Source organism: Erinaceus europaeus, chromosome 1 (genome assembly GCF_950295315.1).
Source record: "Erinaceus europaeus chromosome 1, mEriEur2.1, whole genome shotgun sequence".
NCBI classification, from domain to species: domain Eukaryota; kingdom Metazoa; phylum Chordata; class Mammalia; order Eulipotyphla; family Erinaceidae; genus Erinaceus; species Erinaceus europaeus.
The window spans coordinates 13,402,455-13,421,194 of record NC_080162.1 but is presented as its reverse complement, the minus strand read 5'-3'; the positions used below and the strand labels follow the sequence as shown (position 1 = coordinate 13,421,194).

Genomic DNA, 18,740 nt, shown 5'->3' with positions numbered 1-18,740 from the left:
ACAAACTGTGCCTCTCTTATCTAAAGCTAACTTGAGTCTCCTTTCAAAAGGTCAGTGAGAGTACCTGGAAACGATTGTTAATTTGAACACAAAGTGTCAATTTTCTTTAAACTAAAGTCTAATAAAAGTATGCATATGATTTAGTTATGTTTTCTGCTAGTGATTGAAATGAACATTTAGTAAATAGAATGAGAATACATGTTTTGTTTTGATCATCTTTCCATACTCAGGAAGCCAATTTTCATCAGCATTTTTTAATATGAATTCATACACGAGATAAGTTTGTACCATTTGTCTTCTGGTAGATCCCAGTACAGTACCCAGAGCACTGAGGTCAGTATTAATAATCACATTAGTGGAGAAGGCAGAGGGCTGCTAATAAAAAATATATATTTGTACCAAAAGTTATCAGATGCTTTTTTAATTTCCATGAAATACATAATAGTATAATTCTGGTTTGGTTCAAAATTTCATAAGCAGTTTACCTCTTAAAGATTCAATATCTTTTTCTTAAGGATCTTATTATAGTTCTTATCAGCTCCAGGGAAAGTACAGAATTAAAAAGAGAGAAAGAAAGAAAGAAAGAAAGAATAGTGAATGGAATCAAACCCTGTTCCCTTTCTCCACTTTATCTTTCCATAAACATAAATGTCACCTAAATATATCCTTACAACACACAAGAAAGAGGTATTGTGCAGTTAACAATGGGAAAAGGAAGTTCTTTATAATTTTTTTCTTGATGATTCTGAATATCTGCTTATGCTACTGTCGAAATCACTATTATTTCCCCAAATTTAAACTGAATAATGGGGTGAAGTTTTTTTTTTTCATGCTGATAATTACTACCATGTTGTCACAGTACATGATGTAATTGTGAAACAGAAACATTTTCAGTAAAGCTTTGTTAAGTGACACCCAATTTAAGCTACTGGATAAGGATATTAAGAACAAACTTAAAGGAAAGTCAAGAGTAACAAGGGCTCTTTGTTTGCCTTTTGGTGACTTTTGAAAGGTCAGCATTAGAACAAGTACCCAGATGAAGGGTGAGTAATCATGCCTCAGATATTTATGAATTAAACCATTCATAAACCCCAGAGTAACAATAATCTAGAATTGAGAATAGTTGAACATTCTAACTGATTCTAAATACTACAGAAATTGTAAAGACAAATAAATATCTTCCCTGCATGGTGTATTTATGACCATGACTATTCCTATTCCTGATACTTCTAGGCAAAGTGACATGTAAAGTAGTTAAGAACACAAAAAACACATTTCAGTCTTCTGGTTTTCATTTTTAAAATTCAATTCAATATTTTTGAAAATATCACCTTATTAAGGGAAATAATGATTTACAAGGTAGTGGTCACATGAGTACAATTTCTTATCTTTCCATCTAGGTGTCTACATGAACCCAGCCACCATACCCCAGTAGGAGACTTTAAAATTGCGTATTTCCACCTCCTCAACCAATTCACTGATTTACCACACAGCAGCTAGCTACTATGAAATGCCAGTCTCTCTTCTTTTTAACTGTAGATTTGTACACTTTAGTCAACACCTTCTTTTTAAATATTTTATTTTTAATTTGACATGACAGAGAGAAATTAAAAGGGAGAGAGAGAGAGACAGAAGCCTCAGTATTCTTTCACCACTTGTGTAGCTTGAACCTGATTCCTTGCACATGGCATCCAGTGCTCTCAACCACTTGTGCCACTGTCTGATTCTTGAGAGTCCCAGTCTTAACCAAGTTTGGAGGCAAACACTCTAATAAACACTAAAAAAGACACTCTAATAACAACCACTCTAACAAAACAAACCATAATACAGCACCAGTCAGGATGGGGATACTTAAGAAATTGTTATGATCAGCGAATCTCGACAGAGTGCCAGAAAACAAACAAACATGGCAGAGGGTGGGATCTGGCAGTAACGCAGTGGGTTAAGCGCGGGTGGCACCAAGCACAAAGACCCGCGTAAGCATCCGGGTTCTAGCCCCTGGCTGCCCACCTGCAGGGGAGGTTGCTTCACAAGTGGTAAAGCAGGTCTGCAGGTATCTGTCTTCCGCTCCCCCTCTCTGTCTTCACTCTTCTCTCCATTTCTCTCTGTCCCATGCAACAACAACGCCATCAATAACATCAATAATAATCACAACAACGATAAAACAAGGACAACGGGGCCGGGTGGTGGCGCACCTGGTCGAGTGCAGGTATTACAATGTGCAAGGACCTGGGTTGGAGGAAAGCTTTGTGAGTAGTGAAGTAGTGTTGTAGGTGTCTCTCTGTCTCTCTCCCTATCATTCAATTTCTGGCTGTCTCTATCCAGTAAATAAATATAATAAAAAAATTAAAAAAAAACAAAAAACAACAAGAGCAACAAAAGAGAAAAAGTTTAAAGGAAAAAAATCTAAACATGGCATAGGCAAGTAAACCTCATGAGAAGTAAACCCTGTGCTCTTGATACTCAGATGAGGACATTTATGGAGGAAAACATCATCAGGAATGAAATAACTGGCCAGAGTACAAGAGAATGCAGAGGCCACTCCAAGAAGAAAATAAAACATTAAATACCACTGTTGCTGAGTTAAAGGGCTCTGTAGCCAAGAGAAAGGCACAATAACCAAAACAAGCAACATGACTGAGGGACTTACGAGCAGACAGAAGGAGGTTCAGGGTCAGATCAGAGGATCTAGGGATAAGACCAGCACTTTCATTCTTAAGATCTTCTCCGGGGAAGGGGATGGACCATAGCGATAGCATATAAGACTTGTTTGTCATGGACCCCTGCGGCCCCAAAGCCCCCAGGTGCAGATCCGAGTACTACCATATGCCAGAGCTAAGTAGTTCTCTCATCTTTCTCTGTCTTGCTCTTGCAATAAAATAAATACATCTGGGGGCCAGGCGATAGCCCAGCGTCTTAAGCGCACATGGCGCCTAGCTCAAGGACCCGCTGAAGGACCCCACCTGCGGGGTGGGGGGGGGGGCGTCGCTTCACAAGCAATGAAGCAGGTGTCATTCTTTCCCCCTCTTCCCCTCCTCTCTTGGTTTCTCTGTCCTGTCCAATAGCAACAGCAGCAAAAACAACAACAATAATAATAATAAACCAAAAACAGCAATGGTAAACAACAACAACAACAACAATACTACTTAAAAGGAAAAAAAAAAACAAAACAGCAGCTATGAACAACAAGGGCAGCAAGAGGGGAAAAAAGGCCTCCGGGAGCAGTAGATTCATAGTGCAGGCACTGAGCCCCAGCGATAACCCTGAAGGCAAAACAAACAAACAAACAAACAAAAAACCGAATAAATAAATCCATCTGAGTCAGCAAAATAGCTTCCAGTGCTAGTGTGCTGCTTTGCCATGTGTGAGACCCAGGTTCAAAACCAGTTCCCACTCCATTTTAAGAAGTTTCAGCTCTGTGGTGCCCCCCCTTCTCTGCCTCTCTGACTCACCTGCTCTATCTGAAAAATTTAGCCCAGAGGCTTCAGAGATGACAGAAAACATAAACACATATATATGGTTTACTTTTAAAGAATAACAACTTACAACCACTCTGGTACATGTGCTGCTGGGGATTGAACTCAGAACCTCATGCTTGAGAATACAATGCTCTATCCACTGCGCCACCTCCCAGACCACAACTTACAACTTTAAATAAAAAATTATATACTTATTTGTTATAAGAGTAAAGCAAGAGAGAAAGGAGGAATTGCTTTCCACACATACTTAGAACATTTACATATAGCTGTTCTCTTTCCTGTGATTCATTTTCCAATAGACTTTACTTATAGTGAAATCACACATTTGTAATTATTTACCACAAACTGAAGGGCTGTCATGTAATGCATTTGCTCTATTAGCAGGGACACTGCACATTAGGCCTTTATGGATACTGTAGCTGGGTTGAAGTGATTGATATATATATATCATATATATATGAGAGGGAAATCCATGTAATATAGTATCTATTTTTGTATTTATTGATATATTAAGTGCAGACAATATTTAACACAGAGATCAATCAAAAAATAATAGAATCTGATTCAAGACTTTGTCTAAGGAAGGCTTGTTTCAGTGAGGAAATAGGATTTGAATTAGTCCTTAAACAATGAGTAGACTGAAAACAAATGGAACATTAGAAGAAATTTAACTGAATTAATTTATCTCACTTTTCCATGAGTTTGTTTATCTGAAGATATATATATACCATATCCAATTGGGCTTTGTCAAATAATCCATAAAAACATAAAGTGTATGTGATTAACAATGCACTTAGTGCCAAGAGACAGATTATGTTCTTAATCCAATGCTCTCTTTATGTAATTATTCTTTTTGCAAACTACTAGTTGGTTATATGAACACTTGACTAATCTTGACAAGAAGTTGCTTTAAGCAGTTAAAGGCCCAGATGCTGATCAGCATGCATTAAGTAATGCAGCTTAATTAGTTCCATCTAGACAAATTACTTACCTCAGTTCCTATCACCATTTGTTCCCTGGCAGAACAGAACAGAAACTCATAGAGCTTGTAGTGTTGAAGTAAGCTGGAATACAAAATAAATGTGCAATCCTCTTACATTCATTTCTTCAGAAACTATATGAGTGACAAAGAATAGTTGTTTATGTGGAACAAGTTAAGTTATATTAATGATGATTTGTAGCTAGCCACCTGCTTTATTCTAAAATAAATTGTCCAGAAATGGTACAATATTAAAGGTCTTTTTTTTTCTTAGATCTCCACAATATAGCACATTATTGAAAGTTTTATAAGTAATTAGTCTGTGATGAATGAATAGATTAGAATAAAGGAAAAAAATTTGTTGCAACTTGAATTTTTCCTGACTTTAAAACAAGTCATTCTCTACCTCTAAATAACACCAAGCCTCACATTACTTATGCTTCAAAATGGCTTCTGCTTCCTCGGGCATTAATGAGAGTAAGTTTTAAAATCTATTTCTATATAATTACTTCTCATAGTCTCAAACTGTCTCAAGATTAAATTTTTCTCTGATAACACCCAAAATTGATGCAATATGAACTAAAATCCATTTAGAAAATGTCTAATATGCTTGTAGAATACTCTATCACATATCAAAGAGAGGAATTAATTTAAGGAAGAAACTCCTCATTTTCTACCTTAAAGGCTAGGTGGTCAGAATATAAAACTAAAAAGAATCAAAGGTTATACATAATGGTTATACAAACAGACTCTCATGCCTGAGGCTCCATAGTCCCAGGTTCAACCCCCCATATCACCATAAGCCAGAGCTAAGCAGTGCTCTGGGAAAAAAAAAAAAATGGAAGGAGGGACTTTTGGAACTGGGTTATGGTGACATACTCTGTAAAGAAAATATTAAAATGAAATGTCTCAACAAATTTCATCAGAGCACAGCTAGGATTACCGGTATTCCCCCCCCCCCCCCAAAAAAAAATAGTCACTGTCTAAAACTTCATGATTTGGGAAACAGCTTTAGAACTTGTGCTGGGATCTAGAGAGGTCACAGGTACTTAACAAACTCCAGGGAGAAGCAGGGGAACCATGGAGCTGAACATGTATCTGAACAATGAAAGCTGACCAAGCTGCAAGGTGCTCCAGCTGCCACAGAAAACCTGGAATTAGGGTTGGGCAGCCCCACAGATGGGAAGAGTGTCTTTGTCTTCATAATAGAGTTCCATTTTCAGGAAATAGTCTGGGCAGAACAGAAGATAGTGTAGAGTTTCCCTACTCCCCTTTCCACTCCTAGACTAGGCATCTGTTTCAGAGACACTAGGTGCCATGACATTTCATAGTTTCTTCAGAACGCCTCCCCTCCCCTGTGAGTTTACAAAGAAGAATCCTAGTACCACCTGCTGGGCAACAACAGAAACAAACAGGCCAAACTAAGCAAGTGCTGGATAAAGACAAGCCAAGCACTGAGCAGATATGTGGGGGCGCAACTCCAGAGGAGCTGGCAGAGGCAGCATTTAGGAAAGACGTTGTCAGGAAATTTGAAAAAAAAAAAGAACACAATGTTCTCCATAGGAAGAGAGAGATAAAAAAAATCAGTGATCTTAAAGGTTCACTCATTAGGAACATTAAAACAGAGCTACAGGGTGTGAGGTACATTTTAAAAAATTTATTTATGAAATAAAAAATTTAAAAAAATTGACAAGACCATAGGGTTAGAGGGGTACAGTTCCGCACAATTCCCGCCAAGAGAGTTCCCTACCAGATCCCTTCCCTTGAGAGCTTTCCTATTCTTTATGCCTCAAGGAGGGACCTGCCTAGCACTGAAAAGAGCACCACAGACAAAGAAGTCAACTCTCAACAGGATGACACAAAGGAAAACAGACCCAGATACAAGCCATGAAACACCGGACATATTCAAGTATCAATAGGGAAGAAGAAATGAATAGAGCTGTTTTAGCAAATAGTAAGTAGAGAATAGACTTAATATTTCTCTTCTTGATATTTCTCTTCTCGATAAGTTAGATACAGCATACATGCTACCCATAAAACCAAATATGGAACGCATACACATAGAGAGACATAAAGACTATGAAAACACACCCATACAAAATGGTACATAGGATGATACTGGAAAAGAAACAACCAAGAAGTGAAGAATCAGAAAACAAAATAAAGAATTTCAGTAAATAAGCTATACATATGCCAATAATCACCCTAAATGTGAAAGAGATGAGCTAGCTAATAAAAAAAGACAACAGAGTGGCAGGATATATTAAAAATCAAGGCTTGTCTATTCTGTCTTCAGGAAACATGCATCCAATGGAATGACAAACAAAGGCTCAAAGTGACAGGCGGAAGCAAGGTGATCCAAGCCAATAATGCAGGAAAAGGGCAGTAATAGCTACTATGCTATCACACAAAACAAAACTGAGACAAAGAAGATACTAAGAGAGGATGATATGGCTTAATGGTCAAAGGATCAATCCAACAGGAAGTCAATGATCCTCAGTTTATAGAATTCCAACATAGGTTATATAAACAGGTATTAACTGACCTCAAAGGAGACATTGACAATAATATGATAATAACAGGAGATCTTAACACAGCACTCATAGCAAGAGACAGGCCACCAGGACAAAAAAAAAATTAACAAGGAGATAGTGACCTTAAATGACATTATTGATGAGATGAACTTAACGGTTTTATACAAAACATTCTATTACAGAAGAAAAGAATACACATTCTCCTTGGCTGCACATGGACATTCTTAAGTAATGACTCTAATCTGAGGACACATTCTCGAATACTGACCCTTAGGAAACATGTAAGTTTTGAAATCATAAAGAGCATCTTTTCAAACCATGATGGTATGAGACTAGAAAACAAAAAGAGAAATCCTCCCAGTGTGGGCAGGTTAAACAACATGGTCCTGAAAAACACATGGTCACAGAAGAAATCTAAAGGGAAATTATAAACTGTCTAGAAAACAACAAGGGAGGGACCAGTTAGCAGATCTGTGGGGTGTAGTGAAAGAAGTCAGATGATGGAAGTTCAGAGTAACTAAGGCCTGTATTAACAGGAAAGAGAGATCTTAAATGAACTAGTAATACAACTGAAACAACTAGAAGAGGGGCATCAAAGAAGGGCCAAATAGGAGTGCCTCTGGTTGAGCATACACACTGCCACTTCAAGGAACTGGGTTCAAGCCCCTGGGCTCCATATGCAGAAGAAAGGCTTTATAAGAGGTGAAGTAATGCTGCAGGTGTTTCTGCCTCTCTGTGTCACTCTCCATCTGCTCCCTTGAGTTATCTCTCTGCCTTATCAAATGAAAATCTTTAAAATATAATGTATAAACGGGAGCAGTAAAGAGATCTTATAGTCAGAAGAATGAAATAATTTAAATGAGAGCAGAAAACATTGATACACATACAAAAAAAATTAAAAAGGGGTGATTGTAGATAGCATAGTGATTATGCAAAGAGGCTCTTGTGCCTGAGGCTCCAAAGTCCCAGGTTCAATCCCCTTTGCCTCCATAAGTCAGAGCTGATCAGTACTCTGGAAGAAGAAAAAGAAAGATTCAAAAGATGAATGAAAGCAAGAGATGGTTCCTTGAAAGGATAAATAGATTAAGATAAACCACTGTGTAGATTCACCAAAAAAAAAAAAAAAGACACTATGATAGAAATAATTAGAAATGCGAGAGGTAAGATTGCAACTGATGCTGCAGAGATACAAAACATCATAGGGAAATATTATAAGCCTTCTATGTAAATGAACTGGACAACTGAGATGAAAAAGAAGCATTCTTTAGAATCATGCCATCTGACAAACCTGAACCAAGAGGAAATAGATAGCCTAAAAAATTACTAGTGCAGAAATTAAAAAATAAAATAATAAACTGATACACTAATCAAAAGTCTTTCCCAGAATAAAAACTTAGACCCAGATGGCTTTAATAAAGAATTCAGAGAACGAATAACCATACTCCTCCAACTCTTCCAAAAAATTGAAATGAACAATATTCCCAAACACATTCTCAGAAGCTAGCATCACTCTGATCCCCAAGGAAAGGTCTACCAAAAAAGAAAACCATAAAGCTATTTCACTGATGAACACTGATGCAAAAGTCCTTAACAAAACCTTGGTAAATTGAAACAACATACTAAAAGGCACAGAAGATTCATTTCTGGAAAGCAGGGATAGTTGGGCATTTTAAAATCAATCAATGTAATCCACTACATCAACAAAGAAAGATAAAAACACAGCCATGTCAATTGACGTGATCCAACTCCCATTTATGAAATATAGTCTTCAGAAGCTGAGAATATAAGCAAAGTTCTTCAACATAATAAAGGGCATGCATGAAAAACCTACAGCTAACAGCATGCTCAGTGGAGAAAGTCTGAAAGCTTTCCTTTTAAAATCTGGGACTAGAAAAAGATGTCTAGTCTTAGTGCTGCTATGTGACATAGTTTTGGAAGTTCCTGCCAGTGTAATCAAAGAAGAATGAGGCATCAAAGGACTCCATATTAGAAAGGAAGGAATGAAACATAGAAATCCCCAAAGACTTCACCCAAAAGTGGTTGGAAGCCATCGATACATTTAATAAAGTATCAGGATACAAAATCAATACATGCACATGTGATATTTCTATACAAAAAAAATAATGAGTCTGAGGAAAAGGAAATGAGAGAAAAGATCCAATTTACTTATTTTTTCATTTCATTTTTTTCATAATATTTATTTATTTATTTTTTAATTTGACAGAATAGAAACTGAGAAGGAAAGGGGAGATAGAGAAGGAGAGACACCTGCAGCTCTGCTTCACTGCCTGTTAAGCTTCCATCTCTGCCGGTGAGGACTGGGAGCTTAAAGCCAGGTCCTTGTGCATGGTAATATATGCACTCAGATAGCTATGCTGCTACTATTTAACCCTAGAAGGTAGAATAACTTGGATTAAGTCTATCGAAGGAGGTAAAAGTCCTTTATACTGAAAACTATAGAACATTGTTAAAAGAATAGATGGTCACACAAAACTAGTGGAAGAAAATCCCTTTTTTAATTTCATTTCACTTTTTATTAACTTTTTTAATAGGCTAGAAACAGCCAGAAATTGAGAGGAAAGGATGTGACAGAGAGGGACACAGACATCTGCAGCTCTGCTTCACCACACATGAAGCTTCCCCCTTGCAGGTGGGGGACCGGGGTCTCGAACCTGGATCTTTGTGCACTGTAACATGTATGCTCAACCAGGTGTGCCATCACCCATCCCTAAATATTCCTCTTTCATGGCTTGGAAGAATAAATGTTGTTAAAATTGTCGTCCTACCAAAAGCAATCTACAGATTGAATACTATCCCTATAAAAATCCCAGTGACAGTTTTCAAGGAAACTGAGCAACTTAGGCAAAAACTTGTATGTGGCATCACAAAGAAAGCATGAATAGCTGAAACACTCCTGAGAAAAAAAGACGGAAGATGGAGGCATCACAATCTCTGACTTCAGTTTAGATTACAAAGCAGTACTAGTTAGAACAATGTAGTCCTGGAAGGAAGATGGGCATTAAGAGCAATGGAATAGGATAGATAGCCCGATAATAAACTCATATAAATATAGGCCCTTAATACAAGACAAAGGGGTTCAAATCATTCAAGGGGGGGAAAGGGAGACCTCTTCGATATATAGCACTTGGAAAACTGCACAGTTACTTGTAGAAAAATCAAACTAGACCACCACTGAATGCCATAAACCAGAATTAACTCAGATGGATCAAAGACTTGGGTATTAGACCTGAAACTATAAAATTACATATAAGACAATATTGATAAGACACTGCAGGACCTTAACATCAAACATGTATTTGGAGTCTCGTCCCTATGGGCAAGTGAAATAAAATCAAGATAAAAAGATAGGACTACACCAAACTAAAATGTTTCTATACAATGAAGGGAAATTCCACAAAGATAAACAGCAAGCCTTCCGAGTGACACAAGTTATCTACACATTACTCATCTGGTAGGGATTGATATCAAACCTCTAGAAAGTACTCACACAGCTCAACAATAAATAAACAGTGGACCAAAGAATGGAATCAGGAGTCAGGTGGTAGCGCAGCTGGTTAAGTGCAGGTGGTGTAAAGTGCAGGGACCGGCGTAAGGATCCAGGTTCGAGCCCCCAGTTCCCCAACTTCAGGGGAGTCGCTTCACAGGCGGTGAAGCAGGTCTGCAGGTGTTTATCTTTCTCTCCCCCTCTCTGTCTTCCTCTCCTCTCTCCATTTCTCTCTGTCCTATCCAACAACAACGCCATCAATAATGACTATAATACTGAAACAACAAGGGCAACAGAAGGGAATAAATAAATATATTTTTTAAAAGAATGGAATCGTTTTCTTATTTAAAATTTATTTATTATTTATTTACTTATAGTGAATGTGAGATACAAAGAAAAATCCAGAGAGAAAGAGATGTCAGCACTGCTCAACTCTGGCTTGTGGTAATGCTGGCGACTGAAGCTGGGCGCTCAGAGCGCGGGCATGAAAGACATTTGCATCGCCAGTAGGCTGTCCCCTCCCAGCTCAAGACAGTTTTCTAAAGAGCAGATAGACACACATGGCCCCCAAACATATGAAGAGATGCTCTACTTCGTGGTTCTTTAGGAAAATCAAAATTAGAGCCATGATGTGATACCGCCTCACAACTGTGAGAGGGACTCACATCGGCAAATCCAGAGATGAAAAGCGTTGATGAGGATGTGAGGAAAAATACTGTTTGTACTGTAGGCAGGAATGCAAACTGGTTCCACCATTCTGGAAAACAGTATGGAGAGCCCTCAAACAAATACAAACGGAAATACTATATAATCCAGCAATACTGCTCCTAAGCATATATCCAAAGGATATGCAAAGACTAACTCAAGGCGATATATGTACCACTATGCTCATAGTGATATCATTCAAAATAGTCAAGGAATAGAAATGACATAAATGCCATTAGCAGATATAAAGAAATTAAGGGCAATATACCCTATGAAATACTGTGTTAGTAAAAAATATTATGTTTTGTCTTTTAGGACAGAAAGGAATGGAACTTTTGGCTATTATGTGCAGCAAAGTAAGTAGGGAGATGAAAGGTAACTACTAGAGAGGCTTTCACTCCTGTGAAATGTAGAGAATTGAAACACCTGGACTCTGGGGGTAAAAAAAAAGGAGCCAATCTGTTTCTAAGACTGTGTGAGAACTATGGTAGCTATGGTTGGGTTGAGGCCTTGCATGGGGAATAAAACTTTGATATGGTGAGTACAGTGTGGAACTATTCCCCTGTGATCTTATAAACTTTTATTAAATTACTAATACTTTTTTCAAAGAAAAGAATATCCTGTTTAATAATTAAGAGAATCAAGAGTTGAGCTTCTTAAAATAATGATTTCTAGTAATTTAAAGATCTTAGCAATGTATTATTGAGGCTTTAAAATTTGCTGAAGGCTGACTCCTAATATCCTGTTTGTGATAATATTTGAATTTTTCTAATTCTCTTCCTGCTGGTTGGAAAATTAATAGACTCATAATACAGCAAAATACTCAAGGACAAAAAATTGTCTTAGTGGTTTCTCTTTCACTCTGGTGCCTTTTGCTACTTAAGAAAATTGATTTTAATATAACTGAGAAATTAACATTTGCAAAATGTAGCTACAGAGCATGTATAATAATGGTTTCTCCTGAAAACTGTAATAGATCAAAGTTTCAATTCACTTGAAATCAATGGAGAAATCTTCAAGCAGCTGGGTCTCTCCTGAGTGATATTAGCATTTGATCTTACTACAAACACAATCCATTAAAAAGTAAAGGATATGCACATTCAATCATGGTATTTTTTTTAAAAAGTCTTACACATTTAAAGTACCCATCAACATTCAGGAACTTAATTTAGGTTTTTACATTGTTTTTGAGTGGCTGGATATTCTAGCTATATTTCTTTGGCTAGAAGTTACATCAAGATTAGGGAAGTTTGGTGATTCAATGAGGCAAAATAAATTAAAAGTACTCCTCCTTTATACTGGCAAGCAAGGGAAAAGCTTTGTGATGAAAAATATTACACTGACAAGAATTAAAAACTAGAGAGTATTTTGGAAATAGCATAACTTTATCTCAATGAGCTAGTATGAAATTTTCCTTTATCCATTTCCATTGCACAAAGAAGTTAATTTATAAATTTTCCGTCCTTCAGTTTTATTACGTTTCGGCTTTATCCTACTCATTGTATACATGACTTGGATAGTCCCATGTTAGAAGGAAAATTTATTACTTATAGTGAAAAAGAAACATGCAGTTTTAAAACCTACAAGACTGGGACAGGTTCAGTACTAGGGTGAGAGGGAGGTAGAGGAAGAAGGCATTTAGCTAGACACTCAGCAGCACAAGTTAACCTTGTTCCTCTCTGGTTTCCATGCTGCTGGTGTTTCTATTCTTACCAAGGAGCTATTAGGTAGTCTTACATGGAACACACTGACATTTCAGCTATGTTCCCCTCTTTCTTTAGACTTCTAGCTAACTAAAGCTTTGAGACTATTTGTCAAACATCTCATTTCAGTCCTAAACTAGAGAAAGAATACTTAGGATGACATTGAATCATTGAATCTAGCTCCACCCTAGGAAATGTAACACAGTTTAAAAATAATTTTTATTTAATTTATTTATTCCCTTTTGTTGCTCTTGTTGTTTTATTGTTGTAGTTATGATTGTTGTCATCGTTGTTGGATAGGACAAAGAGAAATGGAGAGAGGAGGGGAAGACAGAGAGGGGGAGAGAAAGATAGGTACTTGCAGCCTTGCTTCACTACTTGTGAAGCTACTCCCCTGCAGGTGGGGAACCAGGGCTCGAACCAGGATCCTCAAGCCAGTCCTTGTGCTTTGCATCCCCTGCAGATGGGGAGCCAGGGCTTGAACCAGGATCCTTAAGCCAGTCCTTGTGCTTTGTACCACCTGCGCTTAACCCGCTGCACTACAGCCAGACTCCCAACACATTTATTTTTTAAGTAGAGATAATCAAGGTTGCTTTTCACTTACTGACTTACTACCCTAACCAAATCTCATAGGCATAATGCATAAGGATAGAAATGTGCTTAGAATATATGGTCTTGTACTAAAAGATTAAGCAGCATTCATACTTGTACACACACACTATATATATATATATATATTGAACTAATGGGTTGCCCCATCTAGAGTGTCAAATGAAATTTAAATTTTAATGTTAGTTTAGTCACAAGTGCTTAAAAGTACTCTAACCTGACTAGGGATTTCACTTGTCAAGTAGGCTTGATACTAGTTAAATTGAACGACACTTACAATTTTGATAATCTAGTTAGTTTCACACTTGTAAGCTTCTTTGTTGTTATTAGATGAAAAGCATTATGTATGTCATTTAATTGTCATAAACATGTTTGAAGGCCAGTGATGCGTTCTCAACTGGTGCAGAAAAATATTTTTAATGCACTTGCAGCATGATCTTCTGTTGGTATGCTTCTAATTCTGCTTCTAAAAATCCCTTCTGTTTCATTGTTTTAATCCCCCCAGTTTAACACTGTATTCTATTTACATAACCACTGTTAACTAAGCACCACCCTGCCTGCAGGGCATTGGTTTAATCCCCACTGGTTCATGATATCTGTTGTTTTCGCCGGGCTGGCTTCACAGGCGGGTAACAGAAGACCAGGGACTCATGGTTGAGCTGTAGGCAGTATCTCTTTATTCACGCAGCACAATCTAAGACGAGCTAAGCTAAACTCAAGGTAAAGTACTCTAAAACTCACAATGCTGTCTTTATATATACTTCCCAAGTAGGGTGGAAACAGGATGTGACATAGAGAGGGTGGAGAGAAAAGTGACTGGTGAAAATCAGGGTGTGACAAAGAAGGGATCAGGGTGTGACAAGGAGGGGATGGAGCAGGCGAGAATCCTATCACTGAACCACAAATGTCCTGGAGGGAGGGTGGAACTTGTTAACAGCGGTTATGTAAATAGAATGAAGTGGTTATGTAAATAGAATAGTGTTAAGCAGTGGGGATTTAAACCAAATGAAACAGAAAGGGTCTCATGCATACCAACAATTCCCCCTTTCTTTTTAACTAATGGCCATTGTGGGGTGAACAGAAACGTATATCATACAGGCGTTTTCAAAAGAACTGGCATAAGACATGGAAAACACAATAGGCGAACAGCAATAACCAGCGTGATGCCAAGGGGAGCTTTTCTTGCCTCAAAGGGCAAGGCCTAGCAGGCGAAAGGGCATTTCTTGCCTCTGGGAATGCTTCATGCCTCTGGGGGCATCTCTTGCCTCAAAGGGTGTTTCCTGCCTCTGTGGGCATCTCTTGCCTCTTGGGGCGCTTCATGCCTCTGTGGGCATAACCTAATAAGGAAGGGGAGTTTTCTGCCTCTGGGACAGAGCCTGCAGGCGAGGGGACATGGTCTATAAAGTCTCAAGGCAATTGGCTGAAGTTAGTCTTTGAGAAACACAGCAGCGTGTACCAGTAAGTCTGATGGAGGTGTCAGTCCAAAGTAGCTGACCACAGAAGAAAATGCCGGAAGATGAAACGCTGCACGTCTGTCTCGATGGGGAATGTCAGCCACCAGAATTCTGCTTTTCTGTAGAGAGTGATCTTTGGAGTCTGTGAATCTGTTTCTTCAGGTCGTGCCAGGTCTCATCATTGGTTTCCGGGGGTGTGTTGTAGTTATTCCATCTTGTGGGCGATGTCAGAGAACAGGGGTCCAAATGCATTTCCAGAAATTTTCAGTTGAGTAGATGCTTTTTCATGTGAAGACTTGACAGCTGAAATTCACTTACTTGTCAAACAAAAGTTGTAGCAGATTAGAAGTTTACTATAATTGATAACTCCATTATAATTGGAAGTCCTTTCTAGTATGATTTTAAGGTTGTTTAAACAGTTTAAACTCAATAAAATGTGGAAAGGTAAACAGAAGAACCACGGTTAAAATTCTCAGGCATGAGAATTATTAACATAATCATTGCACTATCTGCCCCACCCATAACTCATACGGTTTCCAGGATTAAACATTTCAGATTCATGTCAAGACGTAAAAGAGAAATCAAAGGAGGAAAAAAATCAATTTTTTGAATTGTTTCTGGATGTCTCTAGAAATCATGGCTGTGTCCAGCATTTTTTTTTAAGTCAATGTCAAACAAAAATTCAGTCATTCAAATCATTCTCTTATGAAACGCAACTTGAACCAGATTATCAAGATCTCACCATGTAGGATTAAGAATTCCCGGAGGGCGACCTAGTTCAAAAAGCTCCTCGAAATTCCATTTAGGGTGCTTCGGACTGTTCCTGCTGGATTGCTTCAGGCACCCATTTTTCAAAGTGTCTTCCCATCGAAGAAAGAATCCAATCAGGAGAGTAGAACTAACCACGTGTCTCCACACTTGGGAACTGCCAGGGTACTGGAGAATGCTCTTCAAATTAGAGTAGTCCTTCTCCATGGGGAACATTCGAGAAGAAGTCCAGAAAGTCCCAGTGGAAATCCCCATGTATATCCCAAGGTCTATGATTACGGTCATAAAGAACCAAATTGTGGCCCGGAGCAAAATGTAGTCCTTTTCCTCAGAAAACATGGGAGAGGGAATCCAGAAAGTCCAAGGAGAAATCTCCGTATATCTCCCAAGCTCTATGATCCTGGTCATAAGAAACCAAAGTTCCCGGTGAGGGAACCGAAGTGTGGCCCAGAGTAAAATGTTCCAGAGACAGAGAAACTGTCTCATAATTAAACAGTAGAGGCTTTGGCAAACCTCTTCATAAGTAGAAGAGAAGACCATAGTGCATAGGTAGGCAAAGTCTTCACTTATCTGGGAGTTGCGCAGGTCTGGTCCCACGTTGTGGCGCCATATGTCGTTTTCGATGGGTTAAGTTGTTTTCACCGGGCTAGATTCACGGGCAGGTAACAGAAGACCAGGGACTCATGGTTGAGCTGTAGGCAGTATCTCTTTATTCACGCAGCACAATCTAAGACGAGCTAAGCTAAACTCAAGGTAAAGTACTCTAAAACTCACAATGCTGTCTTTATATATACTTCCCAAGTAGGGTGGAAACAGGATGTGACATAGAGAGGGTGGAGAGAAAAGTGACTGGTGAAAATCAGGGTGTGACAAAGAAGGGATCAGGGTGTGACAAGGAGGGGATGGAGCAGGCGAGAATCCTATCACTGAACCACAAATGTCCTGGAGGGAGGGTGGAACTTGTTAACAGCGGTTATGTAAATAGAATGAAGTGGTTATGTAAATAGAATAGTGTTAAGCAGTGGGGATTTAAACCAAATGAAACAGAAAGGGTCTCATGCATACCAACAGATATCTTTTTGCTCCGCCCCCTCTCCTAGTACACCCTGATTTGCACCAGTCACTTTTCACTCCACCCTCTCTATGTCACATCCTGTTCCCACCCTACTTGGTGAGTATATATAAGGACAGGATTGTGATTAGAGATAGCTTAGTTTGGCTTAGATTGTGCTGTGTTCCGCATGAATAAAGACTGAAATGCGTACCACTCAGCCATGAGTCTCTGGTCGTCTGTCTCCCGCCCTCGAAGCTAGCCCACCAAGGCAATCTTCAGATATCTTACTAGCTGATATTTTAATTTCCTCTGATAGGGACACTATACATGTAGAGCTTCTTTTTATTTTTTTTCTTTCTCTCTTTGTCTTAATTTCACTTTCTTTTTCTGCCATCAGGATTATTGTTGGGGCTCAGTGCCCCTAACATTTCTCATGGTGGTCATTCTCCATTCTTCCCTTTAGATCAAGGGTGAGAATCAGAGAGAGAAATAAACACAGCACAGCAACACTCCACCACTCAGCCCCCTCAGTCAGGTGCTCATATGTGGTTGGCCAGGGGCTTGAACCTGGGTCTTGGCACGTAGCGATGCGTGAGCGTCACTGGGTGGAGTTTGCAAGCCCTCAAAATGTATAATTTCTTTGAAATTAAAATTTGAAGATTTGGAGCTGAGTGGTGGCACATCTAGTTGGCACACACAATGCAGTGCAAACAGTATGTCCAAAGGAATAAAAAAATCAGAAATTAAGGGCAAAGGGTAGATAGCATAATGGTTATGCAAAGGACTCTCATGCCTGAGGCTCCAAAGTCCCAGGCTCAATCCCCTGAACCACCATAAGCCAGAGCTGAGCAGTGCTCTGTTAAAAAAAAAAAAAAAAAAAATATATATATATATATATATATAATTAATACTATTTACTATACAAGTCAAATTTCTAGGAGTAAACTTAACAAAAGAAATGAAAGATTTGTATACTGAAAATTATGACTCACTATTAAAGAAAATAGAAAAAGGTACAAAAAAATGGAAAGGAATCTTATGTTCATGGATTGAAGGAATTAACATCATCAAAATAAATATTCTACTCAGAGCCATATAGAGATTCAATGCAATCCCCTTCAATATTCCACCAAATTTCTTTCAAAGAACAGAAAAAAAGCTTCAGAAGTTTATTTGGAATCGGAAAATACCTAGAATCACCAAAGCAACTTTGAGAAGAAAAATGTAACAAGACTGGAGGCATCACACTTCCAGATCTCAAATTATAATATCAAGCTATTGTCATCAAAACTATCTGGTGTTGGAACAAAAATAGACACAGTAACCCAAGGAATAGAATTGAGAGTCCAGAAATCAGCCCTCGCACCCTTGGACATCTAATTTTTTACAAGAGGGCCCAAAATATTAAATGGAGAAAGGAGTCTCCACAACAAATGGTGCTGAGGAAAATGGTTTGAAGCATATAGAAGAATGAAACCGAGTCACTTCACCTCACTGTGAACAAAAGCAAACAAATGAATCAAGTGTTTGGAAAACACTGACAAAACTCTTTTTGATCTGTGACTTATAGATGTCTCCAACGACTCAAATCCATTCACAAGAAAAACAAAATTAACCAATGAGACTATGTCAAATGATTCAACTTCTGTCTGATGTATAGCATAGAAAGATCTTCCCCCATTCTCTAAGGGATCTATCTCGGTGGTAGTTTTGCTGTGCAGAAGCTTTTCAATTTGTGAGTGTTTTGCAGATGCCCAGCTTGGTGAAGTGAGAGGCTGTATCCATGTGCCGACAACTTTACTATAAACAATAACTTCCCAATAAAAAACTTAAGAAAAAAAATGAGCAAGAGAATTTACAGTTAATTCCCCTTGCTGAGTGATTCCTAAACCTTGATGAACACAAAGATACTTTCTTCTATTCTGAATTCCCACTCTCTTGCCTTCCCCT

The 18,740-nt window shown here is 38.4% G+C and overlaps 1 protein-coding gene across 1 annotated transcript in view; it reads right to left on the bottom strand.

The window, feature by feature from the left end:
• Positions 1-18,740, bottom strand: part of CABCOCO1 (ciliary associated calcium binding coiled-coil 1) — a 144,702-nt gene that overhangs the window by 93,519 nt on the left and 32,443 nt on the right. The window contains exon 5 of the mRNA XM_007517394.2: positions 4,471-4,543. Coding sequence (XP_007517456.1) covers positions 4,471-4,543 — 73 coding nt within the window. The remainder of the gene's footprint in view (positions 1-4,470; positions 4,544-18,740) is intronic.